The sequence below is a fragment of the Taudactylus pleione genome, unplaced genomic scaffold, assembly GCF_031769625.1.
Source record: "Taudactylus pleione unplaced genomic scaffold, aTauple2 ptg001187l, whole genome shotgun sequence".
Lineage (NCBI taxonomy): Eukaryota > Metazoa > Chordata > Amphibia > Anura > Myobatrachidae > Taudactylus > Taudactylus pleione.
The window spans coordinates 162,335-185,898 of record NW_028285588.1 but is presented as its reverse complement, the minus strand read 5'-3'; the positions used below and the strand labels follow the sequence as shown (position 1 = coordinate 185,898).

Below are 23,564 nucleotides of genomic sequence, written 5' to 3'. Positions count from 1 at the left end.
CAACTTTGTCCCTGACTTGTTTGGAGAGCTCCTTGGTCTTCATGGTGTGTTGCCTCTTGCTTAGTGGTGTTGCAGCCTCTGGGGCCTTTCAGAAAAGGTGTGTTTATACTGACAGATCATGTGACACTTAGATTTCACACAGGTGGACTTCATTTCACTACTTATGTGACTTCTGAAGGTAATTGGTTGCACTAGAACTTTTGAGGGAATTCATAGCAAAGGGGTGATTACATATGCACATGCCAATTTTCAGAATTTTATTTATAAAGATTCTTTTTTTATATATATATTTTTCTCATTTCACTTCACAAAATTATACTATTTTGTGCAGATCTATCACATGAAATTCAGATAAAAAAAATAGTTGTAATGTATAAAAAAAAAGGTAAAAAGCCAAGAGGGGGGGGGGGGTGAATAATTTTGCAAGGCACTGTATATTATTGATCCTAACTGCTTTTGGTGCAAGAGGGCTGCAGCCAAAGTTAACCAATTCTGGAGTTTTTGTGAGATTTACCACTGCTTCTTCTGCACCTTTTCTATTAGTTTTAGGCAGGTTTTCATTTAGTTAAAGTGCAGCCTTTTTACCTGCACTAGAACTTTTGAAGGATATTTGGTCCGGTTTTTTTGCTTTTTGGAAACAGATTGTTTGTTTGTTTTTTCAGGGCTTGTTATTACATAGAAACATGGCAGAAAAAGCAGAAAAGGCTTCCAAAGCAAAGCTTACTGTAGCTCTTCGGTTGCATTATTTTATGCTTGTTTTAAATGTGGAACAAACTTTACCAAGGGTCGCATAGAGAGAGGAGTACTCTGCACAGTCTTTGAGACAGAGGCCAAGGACTGGCCGTCGGGAAGTTCGAATAAGAAGGTGATTTCGGAATGGGCTAAGTCCATGGCTCAAGCCATTGCAGAGCTTACAAGGCAGGTAAGTCATCAGTCAGAGGTGAGTGGCACTTTTCTCCCTTGTGTCCAAATGGTCCCATAGCTTTTTTCTGACCCTTCAGCTGAGCCATTATTGGCCTATAATATGGGTAAGTGCCTTTCCAAGATGTCGGCATCTATGGATGCCGACATCTTCTCCTTGTCGTTCTCCTTTGGTCATGGCAGTCTTCAGTGGCTTTTCCTGGAAATTTTGATTCCATAGGTTCCTTATAGAAGGAGAGTATACTTGTAGATCCTGATTGGAAAGCTGCATCAGGATTGGAGGAGGGTACATCTCCCAGTATTGGTGTTTGTGAATTAATAAATGAAGTTAGATAGACACTTAATATTCAAGAAACTGATGTATAGTTCTTCTACCTTGTTTAAGCGTAAGAAGAAGCAGTTATTCACTTTTCCGGCCTCAAATTTTTCAATTATCTTGAAGGAGCCCTGGCTTAAACCAGGTAAGAAATTTGTCTCCCAGGATGTTCAGATACTGTTATCCTTTTGCGGACTAGGATACCAAGGTTTGGGAAGTCACACCTAGAGTGGGTTCTCCGATAGCCTGGTTAGCAGAGGCTATGGTCATTCCTACGGTGCTGTCAGTCACTTTTTAAGACTCAAACGGACAGGAAAAGTGAGAACTTAAATAAAACCATTTTTTCTTTTGCTGGCGCTTGTCGTTGTCCCATTTTGGATACTGCCTGGGTCAACAGAATGGAGTTTCTGCGCTTGGTCATCAGCGCAATAGACGAATGGGAATTTTTTAGCGTCAGTATATATAAAGGATGCATTTCTTCATATTCCCATTTGGAAGGGCATCATCAACTTCTCTGCTTTGCAGTAAGAGACCTGCATTTCCAGTTCCAGACCCTACCATTTGGCCTGTCCAGAGCTCCCAGGGTTTTCATGAAGGTCATGGCCCACATAGTTACCTTGTTGAGGTGCAGAGGAAACACCATTATTCCTTATGTGGGCGATATTCTGATAAAGGCGCCTTCAGAGGTCTGGCTGAATCAGCATCTGCAGGTGGTAGTAGTCAAATCTCATTCCATCACAGAGAATTATTTTCTTGGAACTTTTGTTTGACACTCAATATCAGAGGGTCTTCCTCACTACACAGAAGATTCAGGACCATCAGTCAATAGTGAGGTTGCTACCTCTGGTATCGGTTCTCTGATGTTTGTGACTCCTGGGGAAAATGGTGGCTTCCGTCAAAGCAGTACCATTTTCTAGTTTCCATGCTTGAGCCCTTCAGTGGCAGATCTTATGTTGGTGGTCCAGGACAGTTTCCAGATTGGACTCGCAGCTCTTCAGATTGAGCCACCAGTCATGTCAGTGGTGGCTCCATACTCCTTCAAAGCAGTACCAATTTCTAGTTTCCATGCTTGGACCCTTCAGTGGCAGATCTTATGTTGATTGTCCAGGATAGTTTCCAGATTGGACGTTCAGCTCTTAAGATTGAGCCACCAGTCATGTCAGTGGTGGCTCCATCCCCCAAACCTATCCAAGGGGTTCCCATTCTCAGTTTGGCACTGGATACTGATTACAATGGATGCCAGCCTGACCGGTTGAGGAGCTGGGCCTATATCTTCAAGGTCTTTTGACCGACAATCCACCTTCTCCATCAAATTAATGGAATTGAGGGTGGTCAGGTTAAATAGGTCTTACAGGGTAGACCAGTTCAGATGCAGTTGGACAATGTCACAGCAGTGGCTTATATCAACAAGCAGGGCAGTACACTGAGGGCCTGATTCAGAGCCGGACGCTCTGACCAGAGCGCTCGCTTTGAATCAGGGTCCTCCTACCTCATTTTGGAGCGGCCTCATTGACGCTCGCATAGCTGTGGGTTACCACCCACAGCTATAGCGAGCGTCCATGTTGATGGTCGCGATGGCCAAGACCATGTCACTATGCGGGTCTCGCGCATGCGCACGACGGAGCTCCCTCCGTTGTGCGCATGTGCATTAGGGCACCATCGACCCGCTTGCGAGCAGGTCTGAATTAGGCCCTGAGTCATCAGGCAATGACAGAGGTGTCTCGCAAAATTCTTTGGGTGGAACATTGGTTTCCTTCCATTTTGGCCATTCACTTCGCCTATGTTCTCTCAACGGTCAGGTTTCAGCTCTGTCAGTGCTTTTTCTGATGTTTGGTCATAATTCTGGAAGTACAGACTTTTTTACAGGGTGTACTTAGAACTCAGCCTCCCTACATACCACCTATCCCACAGTGGGATCTGAATTTGGTATCGTAGACTCTCCAGAGGCCTCACGTAGAATCTCTGGCGACTGTGGAATTGCGGTATCTTACATGAAAAGTATTTTTTTTTTCTGCCCATTGCCTCTCAGAGTTGTCTGCCTTATCATGTAAGTCTCCCTTGTCCTTTTTCATTCTGACAGAGTAGTTTTTCGGATCTAGTCGCCTTTTTGACCGAAGGTGGTTTCAAAATTTAATTTGAACTAAGATGTTATTCTCCTTGCTTTTCTAGGTGAAGCATCGTCCTCTACTTCCACGTCTTTATGTATTTTGGATGTCGTCTGTGCACTGCCTCCCTTTTTGATTTTGGATGGATGCCTCAAAGAGAAGTTAGCAGGTATCCAAAGGTTCTGTTGCAAGATGGAATACCTCTGGTATCCGCCAGGCTTATCTGTCTTTAGATAACCCTGTCCCGACTTCTCACGGAGCCTCTGTTGAGCAGTTGTCAAGAGCACCAACCTGGTCATCTGTGCACACCTTTACCAAAATGTACAGGTTTCCATACGTTTGGTTCTGATGCCGCTAGTTTTAGGCGTAAAGTTTCACAAAGGGCTTAGCCGGAGGGTGCCCCCCATTCCCACTTCCCGTTAGGCTTGCTGTGTGAAGTCTCATAGTCTAGACTACAGTGTTCCCCAGATAGGACGTTAGAGGAATTGGATTTTTATACACTCATAAAATCCCTTTCTCGTAATCCATCTGGGGGACAGTGTGCTTCCTCCCTGTTGTTGTGTTTTTCTGGTTGGTTCTTATTACATAATTATTATTGTTCTTCCTCCATGCGGCTTTGTTATACAATATCTGAGGTTAGGTGGAGCTAGGAGGGGTTATATGGGCTGGAGGGGGCAGAGCTTTCTTTAGTGCCTATACTCCTGTGTTAGCCCTTTAATGGATTACGAGGAAGGGATTTTACACGAGTATAAAAATCCCAATTTTTTTTTTTTATCATATACCTTCAGTCATTATTGCCACATATTAAACCGTACAAGAGTAACCATTAGATTGATGTTTGGCAGTAATTTCCAAAAGATTAATAAAAATCTATTCATTTCTTTCTAAAAGAATAAAACGTAGAATATAAATAACTATGGCTTAACAGATATTTATATAGTGATTTTGCACATCGAAAGTAAATACCCTGGATATTGTAAATAAAACAAATAAACCCAAAAACATTTTCATATATTGAAACCTATCCTATATTTGTGTAGACGGCCAGTCAAAACTTTTTGAATACTCCCAAGTTTTTATTGAAATTTACACAGTTTAATGTCTCATTGTACTTTGAACTTTAAGTATACAATAAATAAACAATTGGACATAAAGGTTTTAGGGGTCAATCCAATTAGGTGCGAATTGCAAGTTGCTATTTCTCTTCGAATTCGCCCAGCGAATTCATTTTGCGTTCCAATTAGCTACTCGCACTGAACCAGTGAGACTGAATTCGCAGTTTTCCATTCGCAACTCCCTGAGGGTGAGAAATGGAAAGGAAAATCTTTATTTTAAAGTTAAAATGTCGTGACACTGTGCTGAACCCCTTGGACAATGACTAATTAGGCAATTGGAATTTTTCCATTAGCGTAATTAGTCCAATAATTACATGTCACTTTTTTAGGGTAAATTACCCCAAAATCAACTTGTTTTGTTAGCTTAGGCACCCCAAATTTAATTTTAATTACAATAATAATTTTGTTTTTTTTACAATTTTTCAAGATGCGTGCAAAGTATCCCGACATCACCATTTTTCCTACTTTTTTTTTTTTGCATTTTTCGTTTAATTCGTTTGAGATTAAACGAAAGTTTGCTTTTTATAATTTTTTTTTTTTATTATTATTTTAGAAAAAAACCCACAATTGAGCCATTTAACACAATTTAAAAACCTGCATTACTTTAGTAATGCCCACAAACAGCCTTCTATACGGTCCTGCTATCGAAATTAAAAATTTGGAGGGGTCCATGATAGTCTCCCCACTTTTTTTATGCACTTCTCTTACATCTCACTTGGCAGTCAATTCGCACCCCTCCGCTGCGAGTACAGTGTATAGGCATTTTTAATTGGATTGGAGAGTGCTTGGGGGCGTGCATTATTGCGAAGTCTACGAGTTTCAAGAAACAAACTCGCAATTTGCACCTAATTGGATTGACCCAATAGAATAATTTTATTTAAGAAATTGTGATATAATTTTTTTACTCTGTAGTTAGCCGAGTTTTACTATTAAAAGCATTGCCCTTTTAAATTTTGGTGTGCTTTATTTACTAAGCCGCCATTTAGTAAATAACACACACCCTAGCAAAACATAATTTGGCCTTCTGGATGACGTGCATAATCCTGCATGAAAAAGCAAAGATTTAAAATGGATTCCTCTGTCTAGAATACCATCTTCCGGTCTTCAGTAGTCCCTAAGTGGGTCTTCATGACCCAGGCAAGTCTCTATAACTTTTGACTGTGAGTGTATGTGTTTTTGTTTTATTTGTTGATCAACTTGTGTAGCCATCAGTTTTCTTCTCCCATATATATTTATGCACAGGCATCATATTAAAGTTTGCTAAAACCACATTATGTATGTATTTCATATTCACTTCTAAGTGCATGCTTCTTGCATATCATCGTGTTTACAGTGTGCTTACATTGAGTTGAATTTAAGTTTTAATTTAAATGTTGACGCGCATCAGACCCACTACAGTTGAATGAGAAACATAAAGAAAAAACACTGCAGTGCAATGCAAGCTTAACCCGCATAAAGGCACAAATATATACAGCCTCATTTGGTAAAGTGATTTTTATTCTTCTAGTTGTTTATATGCATTTATATTGCAATAGAAATGCAACTTCAGCACACAATTTCAGTAACAAAAACAAATACAGTATGCAATAATTGTTTTTAGAAAAGAAAAACAAATTAAACCTACAGAGTTGCAAGATGGACACAATGTACAATCAAAGCAAGGGATTTTCGCATTGTTCTATGGTGATTAAGGCATCTTGGGAGCTTCATGGGAAATGTAAAAACACTTTCCTTTCCCTAAACTATAAAAATGGTTACAGGGATACCCAAATCAGAGAAAAATGTGTTTTGCAGGACCTGCAGCAAGAACTTGGTGCTTCATGGGTAATGCCATGGAAGATGCCTAGAGACAAAAACAGATCCTTTACACATGGAGTTCCCTATCTAATGCACTGAAACTAAACATTCGTCTGAATTCTTGCTTTTGAAAACTTGTAAATTTGTATTTAGCAAGCTTGTCAGGTCATCTGAAGCTCCTAATAGTATCCATTTGTTGTGTTTTTGAGCAGTATGGGGACCATCAAGACTTTCTGTGGAGACTAGCCCGTTCCTACAGTGATATGTATGACATTACTGAAGACATTCTGGAGAAGAAATCGTATGCCTTCGATGGTGCGTTGCAAAACCTAATATCTGTTTCTGTGTTGCCAATTGGTACTTGTTTTGTGTACTTTACGGTTGTTAAAAGAATATTCTCTTTACCCTTGCCATGCCAATGTCTGTGGAGAGCCAGATCCAGCCTGCTCTGTGTTATATACTTTTATTCATGCCCATTTGTACTTGCAAAACAAATATTTAAAAACCAAAACAATTCCTCTGTAACTGGTATTGCGAACGAACAAAAAGTAATGATGTCATAAGGGAGGAGTTTCAAGTAGCAAGAATGTTCCCTCTGATCCTCGCACGCTAATATAACGTGGGTAACCCACTTCATTTAGAGGTTTTACTCCTGTAATTTTCTGCACAGCTGCACCTCATGCTTAATTGAATGTCCCCCAAGGATTTAAAAAAGACGACTTGCCATAAGTCTACACACATTGGGGCAGATTCTATTGAGCATGAGATCCTGTCAGAACCTTGCTCAATCTGCAGCTGTGTAGACAACTGATTATTATGACATGAAATCTTGTTTGGTTTTTGCTCGCACCTTTAGCGGGATACAAGCAAACAGTGAGCAGCTTTTCTCACCTGAATACTGAGCATAGTTATTGAATCTGCCCATCATGTGCATACAAAAAAATAATAAACCAGTTGGTTGAAACTAGTTAAATTGAGTGAATCTTCTAAGCTAAAGTAATCAATGACTGGTAGGGCTGAGACGAACCGTAGAGCCCTGGGAAAATTGGCTGTATTGATCAGCCCTCAGGGCTCTGGGGTTGGTAGGGGGGAATAAGAGGAACATTATAGCTTAGGTTTCAATTAAGTTTATAAAAAGTATTCAGAGCATCCTCTATCCATGAATGCATAGATATTGGCTGCTCACAAAACTACTAATACAATTTTACTTTATTACAACCATGCTTTTGCCGCTCTGTAAAATAGGAATGCTGATGTAACACCTGCATTTTTGAAGCAAGGTTTTGGGTGTCTGTAAAACCAATAGATATATGTTATTAATTCATATTTGTCTGTGGCATCTGCTCTGTGCTGGCATGATTTTCAGCACATCCAACATTCCTGATGCTACATTCAGCATTTTCAACTCGCATGTAATAAAAAGCTACTGAATCTGCACCTTCCTTAAATGTATCGCACACATTGCAAAAAAAATACGGAAGTATCATAGCAGCATTTTCCCTTAATGGATGCAAAAAAAACCCCCTTAGAAATCCTTTAGGGATATGCTTACAAAATAGATTAACATCACAGTTGTCCCCATAGCCATAGGGCTGCCAAGAGAATTTCTGGGCCCGGATACAGCAACATCCTGTGGGACCACAGCATGGTGGGCATGGCTGCACCCGTTTGTGGGTGGCCCTAGCATGTGAGATGCACCCACTCATAGGAGCATGGCATAGCACCCAGCAGCTGGGACTAAAGTATTCACTACTGCAGTGTTTTTCAACCACTGCCGTGGCACACTAGTGTGCCGCGAGCAGTTTTCAAGTGTGCCGCGGCGGTCAGCTCAGTGCACATTTATAGTGTAGTGTGTTTTATTCCTGAGGAGGCCAATGTGTGTGTGTGTTATACCTGTGGAGGCCAATATGTGTGTAGATTTTTTATGTGAGAGCCAATGTTTGTTTTTTCATTGGTCACGCACACCGCATAGCCGGATAGTGTGCCTTGGCAATTTTAAAACCTTGTGTAGTGTGCCTCAAGTTGAAAAGGTTGAAAATCACTGCTCTACTGTATTAGGATGGCAGGAGCTGCATTTTTAGAAGGCTGTATTTAGATGCAAAAATGTAACACAAAAATTAAAGTGCTACAACTTTATTTTGTACATCTCTCAAGTTAATAACACAAACAAAATCTATTTTCTGTCATAGAGATAGATGAATGAAGGACTTAATTTTGACATAACATAAGGTCATCTTATACACACACATTCCGCAGCACATATCCTAACCCACTGCTCCATGCTCCTTCCTCACTATCTACCCCATCTGTGTCGCCCCCTCTGTCTGTCTGTCTGCCCCCCCCCCTGCCTTTAGAATGTAAGCTCTCACAAGCAGGGCCCTCATTCCTCATGTGCTTCTGCTATCCCTACTTATAGTATCATTTACTCCTAACGCCCCAATTGGCACCCGACATTTGGTTGCTGAGGCCCTGCTGCTTGTGTTATGCAGCTAAGCTTTGTGTATAAACCATATCCTTGTCCTGCATTGTTTTGTATTACTAATAATTGTTTTTCTTCTGTGCTCATATATGTACTGTGTAAGGCGCTGCGGAACCTTTGTGGCACCATATACAGGATAATAATAATAATAGTAATAATTAGCCTCAGTGCTGCAGAGAAGCTGGCCATTTAAATCTTGTGTTCAACCTTAAGGAGTCAGAAAATAAATAAAAATGGATGGAAAATTAGTGGACGTAGCCCGTAAAGCTCCATTACCAACTTGGAAAATTCTTTCCTATTATGGCCTTTCCCACTAACCAGTGCAGCTCACTCTACAGACGTGTGCCATTTTTTCTCCACCCCTCCTGTTTCTCTATTTGCTACTGAGGAAAACTGCGTGTGTGGGGAGGGCGATCAATCATGGCAAGATATCTCTAATTTGGTTAGTATGATTCCTGGTTTAAATACACATAAGTGAGGCCTGATGTGTGGAACAAATTAGCTGGTTGAATAAGCTTTGTAAGCAACATTTTGCTGTATTTTTTTTATTTTTTCTGTAAAAAAAAATCAAAACTTTTTTTTCAAAAATATTTGTACAAATATGAACAACCACTGATCGAGTTCAGAGAAGTAACTCTATTACCATATAACAAATACAACCATATTTCTAAACATAATATGTGGCCAGTATCTGGAAGTATAATTAGTAACGTGACTTGACTGCAGGAGATCAAAGGTCACAATACAAGTAATGATTTGGGAAATAAGAATGGGAGGGGAGTTTGTGGCAGGCCCCATGGACCCCAACAGGCCAAAGACTTCTCAGAAGACACCGATGAACGGTTACATTCAAGTGCAAATATAAATGTAGATGAATTACCAATTTGGGTCTAAAAGTCCATTAGTGGGTTACTCAGGAGATTGATTAATTATCATGCCATAAGCTCCAAGTCTGAATGTTTTTGTGAATTTCTACATCAGGGTCCATAGGGTATCCACAGGATACCTTGGGGTATAGGTGATGACGTCAGGCATCGGGCACCATAGAGTTAAGTTTTCAGTCCTCCCAGGATGCACTAGGGTCCCCCTCCTATACCCCCGCCCCCGAGCCAAGGCATCCCAGTTTAGTTTGGTGCCCAGCCGGAGTCGGATGCACCTGTTAGAGGGGGGCCATGAAGAGCCCCTGAAGTTTCTAAAATGCAGCTGTGACTGCACATCTGGAAGTACAGCATGGACAGTCAGTCCTGACGTCCATGCTGTCTCCCTACACCCCCGCCGGTACCAGAACGCAGGTACTGATCCGGGAATGCTGGTAGGCATCTGGGGTCACAGCTAGCTGTGACCCAAGATGTTTAGGACCATGGCCGGAATCAAGGGGGACAACAGGTAAGCAGCGGGGTCCCGCGGTGGGTCTCCGCTGATACATGGTCCCGAGTCCCCAGGCAGGGGGCTCCCTGGGGACTGGCTGCAGCGTGGAGCCAGGTTCTAACCTGCGCTTCCACTACCCCCCTGGGACAGCAGGACCGCGGCAGAGCGGTAGCGCTGCGGCGTCCCAGGGGTTAAATGCATGCCAGGGGAGCACGCCTTCCCTGTCTCACAGCCGACGCCTCCCCCGCTGCACACAGCGCCCTCTGCTCTAGCTGACTGGCCCTGTGGCAGCGCTCCTCCGCCAGGCTGGCCTCCTCTCTGCTCCTCGGTGGCCATATTTGGAAGAAGCATGGTGAGCGCTGCTGGACGCTGATGAACGGTGTCATCGCGGTCTGGGTCCCCCTGCATACCTCTCCTCCGTTGGATTAAGGTCTGTGTATGCAGCGCTGTGTCCTACCAGGCTCTGAGTCTGTGTAGTTGAGGATCAGCGCTGATAGTGCAGGAATTGATTTCTTTGCATTGTATGTGACCTATGCTAGCGTCTGCTGCCTGTACTTTCATTTTCTATCTGTCAGCATTTCACTGTCCCTGTTCTTTCTGCTAAAGCCCTTGCGGTGCTTGCAGGGTGGTCTCACACTATACTAACGAGTATCAGTGAGAGGGGTCACATACTTACCATTATGTCAGAAAGTGATTTTCCTCTCCAGCTTTTATGTACTACATGCAAGGTACCTATAGCGGAGGGGGACGGTAGTGCAGAGGGACTATGTCGACAGTGTTATTCGTTGACGCAACCGATTACGGTCACGGCTCCGGTACAGGAGCCGCCCTGGGCTTGTTTTGCCAAAGCGCTTACAACCCTCGTGGGCCAGTTAGCTCCGCCGCCTGCCTTCACTCAGATGGGTCTGTCCCAGCAGTCAGTGGTGTCGTCACCCATGCAGGGATTCCCCAGACAATTGATGGTACCCCACAGTCTCCCTATTTCCCCTCCTCAGGTCTCTCATGAGCCTGCGTGGGTTAATTCGTTAACAAACTCTGTACAGCAGTTGTCAGAAGTGTTGCAAGGGGAGTCTGTGATGCGGCCTCACAAACGGCCGGTGGCGTCTCTGTCTGCTCCTTATGAGGATGACGACGGGACATCCGATGATGGGGAGATTCTGGATCTTTCTGACCAGGAACCTTCCCGTCCTAAAGAGTCGGACTCTAAGTCTAAGGTGTATATACCTGGCCTTATTCGTGCAGTCCGTACTGCTTTAGTTATTGAGGATGAGGAGCATCCTGTATCGCAGTCCAAATACGCTTTTTTCAAGGATGTTAAAGGATATACCACAGTGTTTCCTCTTTCGGGGCAATTAGTTGACCATCTAGAGGAAGCGTGGAAACAGCCAGGCAAACGATATCAGCCTCAAAGGCGTTTAGCAGTGGCGTATCCGTTTGCGGACAATTATTTTGCAAAGTGGGAGTCCCCTCCACAGGTGGATTCTCATGTGACACGCCTTGTCCGTAGTGCCACATTACCCATGCCATCCATGTCCTCCCTTAAGGATGCTACGGACCGCAAGGTGGAGATCTGCCTGAAGTCCGTTTATTCCCTTGCGGGGGGGGGGGGGGGGGGCAGCGCGGCCAGCTATGGCCACTTGCTTGGTTGCCAGAGCTATGGAGCGCTGGGCTGATACGTTGGAGGCGTCCTTCGTTTCCGACTGTTCGGCTGAGCAGACGGAGTTGATCGGCAACCTCCGGGATTCGGCCACTTATATCAACGAAGCGGCCTTGGATATTAGTACCCTGGCGTCTCTAATTTCTTCGGCAGCTGTGGCTGCTCGTCGCACATTGTGGTTGCGATCTTGGAAGGCGGACGCGGATTCCAAAAAGGGTTTGGAAGCGTTGCCTTTTAACGGAGAAGTTCTTTTTGGTCCGGACCTGGACAAAATTGTAGCCACGCTGGCGGCAGCCAAATCGGCATGTCTCCCGTCTGCTGCAGTTCCTTCCGGTTCAGGTAAGTCGTCCTTTCGGCCTTATAGGGCCCAGGGTAGGCCTAAAGCACAGTCCTTTCCCCGACAGGCTGGCCCCAAGAAATCGGTCAAGCCCCGGAAGCAGGCCTGGAGTACCAGACGTCCGGCCCCCAAGCCAGATGACAAGCCTGCGGCCTGACGGTCCGGGCCTCCCTTTGGGGGATCCCAAAGTGGGAGGCCGCCTGCTGCAGTTCGCCCGGTGTTGGTCGGTCACCACGACGGACACTTGGGTTCTCGAGGTGGTCTAACACGGGTATGCCCTCTCCTTCCGGCACAGACCCCCGGCTCGATTCTTCACCACGGGTCTACCATCAGACCGGAACAAAGCCACGGAGCTGCGGAAGGTCTTGCACACTATGCTCCAGGCTGGAGTTATAGTGCCTGTTCCATTCTCCCAGAGAGGCCAGGGTTTCTATTCCAATCTCTTTTTGGTGCAGAAACCCAATGGGTCGTTTCATCCGATTCTCAACCTCAAGGCTCTCAACAAGTCTTTGCGGGTGCCGAAGTTTCGGATGGAGACCCTTCGGTCCATTATTCTGGCGCTGGAACCTGGGGACTACATGGTGTCATTGGACATACAGGACGCTTACCTGCATGTCCCTATTCTTTTGCGCCATCGGCAGTTCCTCAGGTTTGCAATCCGCAGCGACCACTTTCAGTTCCGGGCGTTACCTTTTGGCCTGGCGACAGCACCACGTGTTTTCACTAAGGTGATGGCGGTCATGGCGTCTTCCCTGCGGCTGCAGGGAGTCCAGATGTTGCCGTACTTGGACGACCTCTTAGTGGCAGGATCTCCGGAGCTCCTTCTGCGCCACTTGGACCTGACCATTGCGCTACTGCAACGGCACGGCTGGTTGATAAACTGGCAGAAGTCCACCCTGATCCCGTCTCAGCGGATTCTGCATCTCGGAGTTTTATTGGACTCGGGACAGCAAAGGATCTTTGTGACGGGGAAAAGATCTCTGCCTTACAGTCGAGGGTGCGCAGTTGTCTGCAGAGCCGCCGGGTGTCTCTGCACTCGGCAATGAGGTTACTGGGCTCCATGGTGTCGGTATTCGACATGGTGGAATATGCCCAGTTTCACTCCAGACCTCTGCAGCACCTGATCCTGTCCAAATGGAATGGACTGCCTTAGAGTCTGAAGTCCCAGACGTTGGTGCTCACTCCGGAGGTTCGCCTGTCTCTAGCCTGGTGGTTGCAGACGACCCATCTCAACAAGGGTCGTTCGTTCTCGGTGGCGAGTTGGGTCCTGTTAACAACGGACGCCAGTCTTCGGGGCTGGGGAGCGGTCTCGGGTCCACACTTGTTCCAGGGCAGGTGGACTCCGGCAGAAGCAGAGCTTCCAATAAACATCTTGGAACTCCGAGCGGTTTTCAATGCTCTCCAACAGGCACATCGCGTTCTCCAAGGTCACCCAGTGCAGGTCCAGTCGGACAACGCTACCACCGTGGCCTACATAAACCGGCAAGGAGGAACCCGAAGTCTGGCAGCTCTCGTAGAGGTGTCTCGGATCCTGGTCTGGGCGGAGCGCAATCTTCCGGCCATATCAGCTGTCTTCATCCCGGGAGTGCTAAACTGGGAGGCGGACTTTCTCAGTCGCCAGGACGTTCATCCAGGGGAATGGTCCCTGCACCCGGACGTTTTTCAACTGCTGGTGGACAGGTGGGGTCTTCCAGAGATCGACCTCATGGCGTCCCGGCACAACAACAAGTTGCTGGTGTACGGGTCTCGCACAAGAGACGAAGAGGCGTCTCTGGTGGATGCTCTGTCCGTCCGGTGGACGTTCCGGTTTGCTTATCTCTTTCCTTCGGTTTCCCTTCTTCCACGGGTAATCCGGAAATTCAAACAGGAAGGAGGGATGCTTCTGTTGATAGCTCCCGCATGGCCCAGACGGCACTGGTTCTCAGACCTTCAGGGTCTGTCCGTGGACAGTCCTCTGCGGTTGCCGCTACGACCGGACCTTCTGTCACAGGGTCCTTGTCTTCACCCGGACCTGACTCGGCTGTCTTTGACGGCGTGGCTGTTGAGACGGCCATGTTAAGGTCCAGGGGGTTTTCCAGCTCTGTGGTGCGAACCATGCTAAGAGCTCGGAAACCGTCTTCCGCGAGAATATACCATCGCGTGTGGCATACGTTCTTCCAGTGGTGTCGACCGAGAGGTTATGCACCGCGGGAGTTTCGTCTGTCTCGTGTACTCGCCTTCCTACAAGCGGGACTAGACCACGGGCTTCGCCTTGCTTCTTTGAAGGTGCCGGTTTCTGCCCTGTCTGTCTGGTTTCACCGTAGGATTGCTACAATCCCTGATGTACGCACCTTTATGCAGGGCGTTCTGCGAATTCAGCCGCCTTTTGTTCCACCTGTTGCGCCTTGGGACTTGGCTGTGGTCCTGAGGGCTCTCCAAGGACCGCCGTTTGAACCACTGGGCTCAGTGGATCTTAAATGGCTTACAGCTAAGACTGTTTTCCTTCTGGCCATAGCTTTGGCCAGACGTGTTTCTGATTTAGGGGCTCTCTCTTGTAGACCCCCTTTCTTGATTTTTCATGGGAACAGGGCAGTGCTACGTACTCGTCCTGATTTTTTTCCCAAAGTTGTTTCCCAGTTTCATGTTAACGAGGAAATAGTTGTTCCAGCTTTTAACTCACCCGGCCTTTCAGTGGGTGAGGCCACTTTGGATGTTGTGCGGGCCTTAAGCACTTATGTTGACCGCACTTCTTCATTTAGGAAGTCGGACGCCTTGTTTGTCCTCTATGGCTTCCGTAAAAAGGGTTGGCCTGCTTCAAAGCAAACTTTGGCAGCCTGGATCCGTATGGCTATTTCTGAAGCTTATCTTCATGAAGGCCTGCCGGTTCCTCCTTCTGTGAAGGCTCATTCCACTAGGTCTGTGGGTCCTTCGTGGGCAGCTCGACGTGGTGCCTCTGCAGTCCAGATCTGCAAGGCTGCTACGTGGTCCTCTGTCCATACCTTGTGAGGTATTATGCGTTTGACACCTTTGCCTCTCAGGATGCTTCCTTCGGGTGGCGGATTCTCCTTTCAGCACAGGAGCGTCCCCACCCTTAAAGGATACTGCTTTGGGACATCCCCAAGGTATCCTGTGGATACCCTATGGACCCTGAAGTAGAAAATATGAGATATGGTAAGAACTTATCCTTGTTATCTCTATTTCTATGAAGTCCATAGGGTTCCACAGGACTTCCGCCCTGTCGCACCTGTGCTGCAGATGGGCTTTTCTCTGGTCACCGGTTTTTCCGTCTCCCTCTGGTGAGAATGTGATTCTTGTGTGTGTCCAGAGCTTTCTTCTCTCTCTTCCTTCTCCTCCTCCGGCCTATGGCTTGGTACCTAACTGAGATGCATTGGCTCGGGGCGGGGTATAGGAGGGGGACCCTAGTGCATCCTGGGAGGCTGAAACTTAACTCTATGGTGCCCGATGCCTGACGTCATCACCTATACCCCAAGGTATCCTGTGGAACCCTATGGACTTCGTAGAAATAGAGATAACAAGGGTAAGTTCTTACCATGTCTCATATTTTTTTTATTACTTGGCTAGGCAGACATTTTTCAATGGTTGCCGAAATGCCATATATTGTTGTACGCCTGCTTCAGGGAAAGAAGTATCAGTTTATTGTAGTGGCTAGCTATTCTTTATATAGCTGCTTATACAAACTGGATAGTGAGTTAGTATGAGAATTTATCGAGGCCTTCAATAGAGTAGCCCAAGGGAAATAGGCCAAGGATTGTATGAAATTGGTGTCATTGTGATGTTAGTGAGAAGAGTAACCCATCATCTGTGTAAGAAAGCCTTCAGTTCTCCACATCATCTTCAATTATGAGAGTCAGTCATCCCAAATATCCTCTGTGATCTGATAGGTGGTATTTAGTGCCAATTATAAGTTTGATAGGAGTTTGGGGATTTTTTTTATTTCTACTTCAGGGTCCATAGGGGGTCCACAGGGTTGACCTTGGGGGTATAGCTGGATCTGGATCCACGGGCACCACGCAGCTAAAGCTTTCACTGCTCCCAGGATGCACTTGGTTCCGTCCTCCTCTATACCCGCCCCCGAGCCACAGGCACCTCAGTTTTAGTTGGTGCCCGGCCAGAGTCGGATCACCCTGTCGCAGTGGGGCTGCAGGAGCAGCCCCATAGCTTTATTTTAAAGAGAACATTTTTTTATTTTTTTATTCTTTTTTTTTACACTATTCGAGCGGCAGCATCAGACTGTCCTTTAGGACGTCCACGCTGCCGCTCCTTCTCCCCGCTGGCGCCGCAACGCCAGTACAGATCTGGGGATCGTGGCGGGACCCCAGAGTCTGTACTAGCCGGGCTCTGGGGACTCCCATGACTGCTGCCAGAAGTGACGGGGATCAGGTAAGCCGCGGGCCGCCGCGGATACTTCATATGCAGTCAGAAGCCTCCGGTCTCTGGGGACAGACCGGAGGCGCTAGCAGCGGCGGCGGGCTCCCCCTCTATAGAGGAATACCCCGCGTGTCCGCTAGACCACCAGGGTGTCAGGCTGGAAGCGGGACTGGCAACCCGGGGGTTAATTGCTAGCCAGGGGAGGCAGCCTTCCCTGTCTAGCGGCTCCTCCCCTCAGCTCAGCGCGCCTTTCAACACGCAGTCTGGCGTCGCTGAGCTGCTCTTATCTTACGGCCACTCCTCCTCTGAGGTCTCCGGCGGCCATCTTCACTGGTAGGCATCGCAGACTCCCAGGCGGTATCAAGTGGACTGGTCCCCCTGTGTACCTCTCCCCTGCTAAAGGACAGTGTACACAGTGCTATAGCCCTCCCAGACACTGAATCTGGGCGGTTGATTGTAGCGGAAGGTGCATTGAGTACTAACTTTTCTGCATTGTTAGTGACTATTGCTAGTGCTGCCTGTCTGTGACTTATTCTCCATTACTGTCAGCTTATACCTATCCCTTTCCTTCTCCTACGGCCCGGCAGGTGTGTGGGGGAAGGGCGTTTTCTGATACCCTCACTTATATAAATCACGTATTTGTGAGGTCAGTCACATACTGTTGTGTACTACACAGTACCATATCTGGGCTGTTTGTGTCGCATACTGGTGAGTGCGCGGGTGTTAACACCGTAATTCCTCTGGTGATACGTATTTCTTGTGTATTTACTGTATCATGTCTTATGAGGAGGCTGAGCGCTCAGTGGCTCCTGTGCTATTTTCCTGCAGACGCTGTGCTGCTGCAGTTGATGGGGCGGACTTATCTCAGGATGGTCTGTGCGGGCGGTGCCAGCTGGTACCGGGCCCCTCCAACCCCCCTGTGTCACTGGACCCTCCTTGGGCGATGTTTTCACAGGTGCTGGCGTCCATTGCGCACCGGTTATCAGTCCCATCAACGGTCCCTTCTAGGGCGTGGCCCCAGCCCACCATCCCCCATTCCCCGGGTATTCCGCAAATATTGCAGTCTCCCCCCGGGGCCCAGGCTGTGGGTCCTTATTCGGGACTTATGCCAGTGTATGTCCAGTCTCCTCCAGTGACGTGACAGTCTGTGGTGTCCTTTCAGAGTTTTACTCCGACGGCTCCTCCACCTTGGGTGGATGTTCTCTCCAGCTCTGTACAGAGTCTGGCGGCCTCATCCTCTGCGTTTCAGTCGATGTTGCAAAGTGATGTGCCACCAAGGGCGCCCAAACGTCCTGTTGTGAGTTCACTGGCTGCGCAGCTGTCGGACTCGGAAGTGTCCTCAGATGATGGAGAAATCCATGAGGACTCTGACCCTGAGGCCATGGGGCAGGAGGTGGAAGCTAAGTCCTCCATTAATGTTCCAGCCTTGGTTAGGGCGGTGCGGGCTATCCTACATATAGAGGATGATGCGCCGGCTCCTATGTCGAAGTTTCCTAATTTTAAAAAAGCCAAGGTGTCTTCGAACGTGTTTCCCCTGTCTGATCAATTAACGGATCATATGGCGGCGGCGGCCTGGCAATTACCCATTAAGAGGTTCCATCCACAGAAGCGGTTGGCGTCAAATTATCCTTTTCCTGAAGCTCATTGTAGGAAATGGGAGACTCCGCCGGCGGTGGATTCCCACGTCACCCGCTTGATCAAAGCGCGACGCTGCCATTGCCGTTTATCTCCTCTTTGAAGGATCCCACGGACAGGAAGGTGGAGACTTGTTTAAAGTCCATTTACTCTCTTTCCGGGGCGGTGGCTCGCCCGTCCATGGCTATCTCCTGGGTGGCTAAAGCCATTGAGGCCTGGGCCAATACCTTGGAGGATACCTTGCTGACGATGCTCCGGATATCCAGAGAGCGTTAGTGGGACAGATGTGGGATGCAGCTTCCTATATCGGGGAAGCGTCTTTGGATGCCAGCCTGCTCACTTCTAGGGTGTCGGCAGCAGCGGTGTCTGCTCGGCGGTCCCTGTGGCTGAGGTCCTGGAGGGCTGATGCAGACTCTAAAAAGGGTCTGGAGGCCTTGCCTTTTAATGGAGAATTACTATTTGGTCCGGATTTGGACAAAATAGTTGATACTTTGGCTAAGTCCAAGTCGGCTTTCCTCCCTTCGGCCTCTGCGCTGGCTAAAGTGAGGAGCTCTGCCTTTCGGTCCTTTCGGGTTCAGGGTAAGGCCAAGGGTCAGTCCTTCCCGAGACATTCGGCGACCAAGTCCGCACCCAAGCCCAAGAAGCAGGCATGGAGTGCTCGGCGCCCTTCTTCCAAGCAGGAGGATAAACCTGCTGCCCGATGGGACCGGCCTCTCTCTGGGGGACCCCAGAGTGGGAGGCCAACTTCTCCAATTGGCCCAGTGTTGGCACAATACCACCACGGATGCCTGGGTTCGAGAAGTAGTCTCTCAGGGGTACGCCCTGTCTTTTCGGTTCAGGCCGCCCCACCAGTTTTTCTGCACGAGTCCTTCTCTGGACAAGACCAAAGCCGTCCAGATTCAGGTAGCTATAGAATCCTTGCTACAAGCAGGAGTCATTGTTCCCGTTCCGCAGTCTCAGCGCGGGACTGGGTACTATTCTACTGTGTCTGGTGCAGAAACCCAATGGTTCTCATCGCCCTATCCTGAATTTGAAGTCTCTGAACAAATACCTCAGAGTTCCCAGGTTCAGGATGGAAACGTTATGTTCCATCATTCTGGCGATGGAACCCGGGGATTACATGGTCTCCCTCGATATCCAGGACGCCTATCTCCATGTGCCCATAGCACCTTCACATCAGCGGTATCTGAGGTTTGCTATCCTGAACCATCACTACCAGTTCCGGGCGTTGCCTTTCCACGGCTCCGAGGGTGTTCACCAAGGTGATGGCAGTTATGGCTGCCCATCTTCGGGGTCAGGGTATACAGCTGTTGCCGTACCTGGACGATCTTCTGCTGCTGGCAAGCTCCCCGGAGGTGCTTCTTCGACATCTCCACCTGACCATTGCTTGTCTTCAAGCACACGGGTGGTTGATAAATTGGAAGAAGTCCTCTCTGTTCCCATCACAACGGATGGTCCATCTGGGAGCACTTCTGGATTCTTGTCAACAAAGGATTTTCTTGACTCCGGAAAAGGTGTCCTCCCTACAACTGAGGATACACAGTTGCCTGAGCAGTGGCAGGGTGTCGGTTCATTCACCAATGAGAGTCCTGGGGTCCATGGTGTCGGCATTCGACATGGTGGAATTTGCCCAGTTCCATTCCAGGCCCCTGCAGGGGCAGATTCTATCGGAGTGGAACGGGTTACCTCACCGGATCCGATCCCAGATGCTGGTTTTGTCCCCGGAAGTGCGCCGGTCTCTGGCGTGGTGGCTTCAGTCAGCTCATCTCGTCCAGGGTCGCCCCTTTTGGATCCCAGACTGGGTTCTGCTTACGACAGATGCCAGTCTCCGGGGTTGGGTGGCAGTGACCGGCTCGTTGTCTCTTCAGGGCCGTTGGTTGGCGGAGGAAGCCGCCCTTCCCATAAACGTTCTAGAGCTGCGGGCGGTGTACCGTGCTCTACTGTCGTCAGGCACCTTTCTTCACGGAAGAGCAGTTCAGGTGCAATCGGACAACGCTACCATGGTAGCGTACATAAATCACCAGGGAGGGACTCGCAGTCGAGCTGCGATGTCGGAGGTGTCTCAGATCCTGGCTTGGGCGGAGTGCCACCTTCCGGCAATCTCGGCAGTCTTCATCCAGGGAGTCCTCAACTGGGAGGCAGACTTCCTCAGCCGTCACGACGTGCATCCCGGGGAATGGTCGCTTCACCCAGAGATGTTTCAACTTCTCGTGGACAAATGGGGACTGCCGGAGTTCGACCTGATGGCTTCCCGTCACAACTGCAAGTTGCCCGTGTACGGCTCAAGGACAAGAGATGCAGGCGCAAGCCTAGTGGACGCGCTGTCAGTGAAATGGATGTTTCACCTAGCGTACCTGTTCCCTCCGATCTCCCTGCTTCCTCGGGTACTCAGAAAAATCAAACAGGACGGGGGCACGTTTCTGCTGGTGGCTCCGGCGTGGCCCAGACGTTCTTGGTACTCCGATCTCAGGAGCTTGTCCGTAGATGCTCCGTTCCTTCTGCCTCAGCGTCGGGACCTGCTGTCTCAGGGGCCCTGCCTTTACCCGGATTTGGGTCGGCTGTCTTTGACGGCGTGGCTCTTGAGACAGCCGTCTTAAGGTCCTGGGGTTTTTCTACCTCTGTCATCGGTACCATGCTGAGGGCGCGTAAGCCTGCCTCTGCACGGATTTACCACAGAGTGTGGCACACTTACTTTCAGTGGTGTGAGTCCAGAAACTTTGATCCTCAGGTGTTCGGTGTTTCTAGGATTTTGGCATTTCTGCAGTCAGGTCTTGACCTGGGCTTACGTCTTGCTTCCCTGAAGGTTCACGTATCTGCTCTGTCTGTTTGGTTCCAACGACTGATCGCTACCCTGCCTGATGTTCACACCTTTTTCCAAGGTGTGCTTCGGATTCAACCTCCTTTTGTGCCTCCTGTGGCTCCATGGGACTTGGCGGTGGTTCTTCGGGTCCTGCAGGGACCTCCCTTTGAGCCTCTTCAGTCCGTTGACCTCAAGTGGTTAACACTGAAAACTGTGTTTCTCCTGGCAATTGCTTCTGCCAGGAGGGTATCCGAGTTGGGGGCACTTTCCTGTAGTCCCCCCTTCCTAATTTTTCAGCAGGACAGTGCCGTGCTTCGTACTCGTCCTGAGTTTTTGCCTAAAGTAGTCTCTTAAGTTCCACATCAATCAGGAACTTGTGGTGCCAGCTTTTCGATCTCCTGAGCTTACAGCTGGTGAGGCTTCGTTGGACGTTGTCCATGCTCTCAGAGTTTGTTGATCGGACGGCTTCTGTAAGAAAGTCCGATTCCTTGTTTGTCCTCTTTGGTTTTCATAAGAGGGGTTGGCCTGCCAACAAACAAACGTTAGCCCGTTGGCTTTGTTCTGTTTTTAGGGAGGCTTATATACAGGAACATTTACCTGTTCCAGCCTCTGTTAAGGCTCATTCCACTCGGTCTGTAGGTCCTTCTTGGGCTGCTAGACGTGGTGCCTCCGCTGTTCAGCTGTGCAAGGCAGCCACTTGGTCTTCAATTCAGACATTTTTGAGGTTTTATGCATTTGACACCTTTGCCTCTCAGGATGCATCCTTCGGGCGCAGGATTCTCCTTTTTGCTCTGGAGCGTCCCCGCCCTTAGTTGAACTGCTTTGGGACATCCCCAAGGTCAACCCTGTGGACCCCCTATGGACCCTGAAGTAGAAAACAAGAGATATGGTAAGGACTTACCTTTGTTATCTCTGTTTCTACGAAGTCCATAGGGTCCACAGGGCGCCCGCCCTGACGCACCTGGCTTCAAATGGGCTGTGTGGCTGGTCACCGGTTTTCCGTCTCCCATTTCTGTGAGTATGGTTTCTTGTGTGTTCCAGTCTTCCTTCTCTCTGTTTAGTCTCCTCCTCCGGCCTTGGCTGCTTACCAACTGAGGTGCCTGTGGCTCGGGGGCGGGGTGTAGAGGAGGATGGACCCAAGTGCATCCTGGGAGCAGTGAAAGCTTTAACTGCGTGGTGCCTGTGGATCCAGATCCAGCTATACCCACAAGGTCAACCCTGTGGACCCTATGGACTTCGTAGAAACAGAGATAACAAAGGTAAGTTCTCTCTTGTTTTTGACAGGGTCCTTTCTTGTTAGTTACATACAGGTTACTGCACTACAGTAAGTAGATGCTCAATAATTGGAATATCAACTTGCTGACATGAGTGACGATACCTGTACTACATAATATGTTTTGGTAACTAATTTCCCTTTTATGAATCCTTTAAATATGGTAGTATAACTTACTATGAAATGAAATATATCTGTGTATGTCATGCTCCGTATCTGATGAGAAATTATCTGTATCTGTCTTCAGGGAAAGAAGAAGCTGAAATTGCACTTCTTAAAGGAGGCCAAAGTGCGGAGAGCCACAAATGGTATGTGTCTGTACTGTGGGAGAGGGGTGTCTTAGGGTCACATTCAGCCTCCAGCTCACCCCAGACATAACACAGCACACGCTGCTTGCCATGTTCTGCCAACATTAATGCTAAAGTTGAACTGTTCAGGCTTTTTCCGAATGGTTTCATTGTTTTTGTTTGCTAGGCTTTCCTAGCTAGTTAGCTGACAGCTCATCAAGGGTTATTTACTCCCCTGGGCCAAGTAATTATGCTTTCTGCAAATGTACAACATATATATATATTGCTAGTATTTGGCAGCCTGACTGCTGGTCTTCAAGTCTTTAGTCACAAAAATTAGCTTACAGTTGTTGGTTTAGAACACATGCTCTTTGCTGCATTCACGCAACAAGGAGAACTTGAAAAATGAAAGGATATTGACAAGTGATTTTGAAAAGTGACAAATGTACGTGTCATATGTATGTTATCTGTGCCTGTGACTTGTATTTGGCTGTAAGGAACTAAACACTTGATTGTTCAGTTTGACAATCACTTTTCGCTTAGGCTAAATTGAGTGAAATGGGCTCCCCAAAATCCTACTTAATATTACCATCCCCAAGATTTAAAAGTTTGCCAACAGGGCTAACCTATGCATGAGCAGTTCCAGACCTGAATCAGAGATGGCTTCGATGAGTCAAGAGAGAGTTCTGTGACTGTGCCAGTTTCTTTCTAATGTGTCAATATAATGACCAGAAATACCGTTACAACACACATTGAAAGTTGTAGCAAGCAGCAAAAATATGGTAAACTAATTTTTTCCACAGCCCTGGTGCCAGTTCAGTCACTGGGAAATTATCGTGCTAACTGGAGGCAGGACAATTGGATATAAAAAATGTTCTAAAACCTGACTGGGTATTAACCGAATGAAAAATCGGCAAGCTTAAAACCTAAAGAGAATCCATAATTTTTAGAAAAAAAATTATAAAAAGATGGAAGGGGGCGTGGCTTAGCCAGCATGCTGAGCAGACACACATCTTGGAAGCTCCCGGACAGTCGCTCCTACAAGTGCCCATCCCTGCTAGTGGGGCACCTCTGCAAGCACCCATTCATTGATCGGAGTTGTCAGA

General features: G+C 47.7%; 1 protein-coding gene across 3 annotated transcripts in view; it reads left to right on the top strand.

The window, feature by feature from the left end:
• LOC148451052 (regulator of microtubule dynamics protein 3-like) overlaps positions 1–23,564 on the top strand; it is a 164,817-nt gene that overhangs the window by 62,161 nt on the left and 79,092 nt on the right. For all 3 annotated transcript variants that reach the window (XM_088462333.1, XM_088462334.1, XM_088462335.1), the window contains 2 exons: positions 6,467–6,569; positions 22,419–22,479. In XM_088462333.1, coding sequence (XP_088318459.1) covers positions 6,467–6,569; positions 22,419–22,479 — 164 coding nt within the window. The remainder of the gene's footprint in view (positions 1–6,466; positions 6,570–22,418; positions 22,480–23,564) is intronic.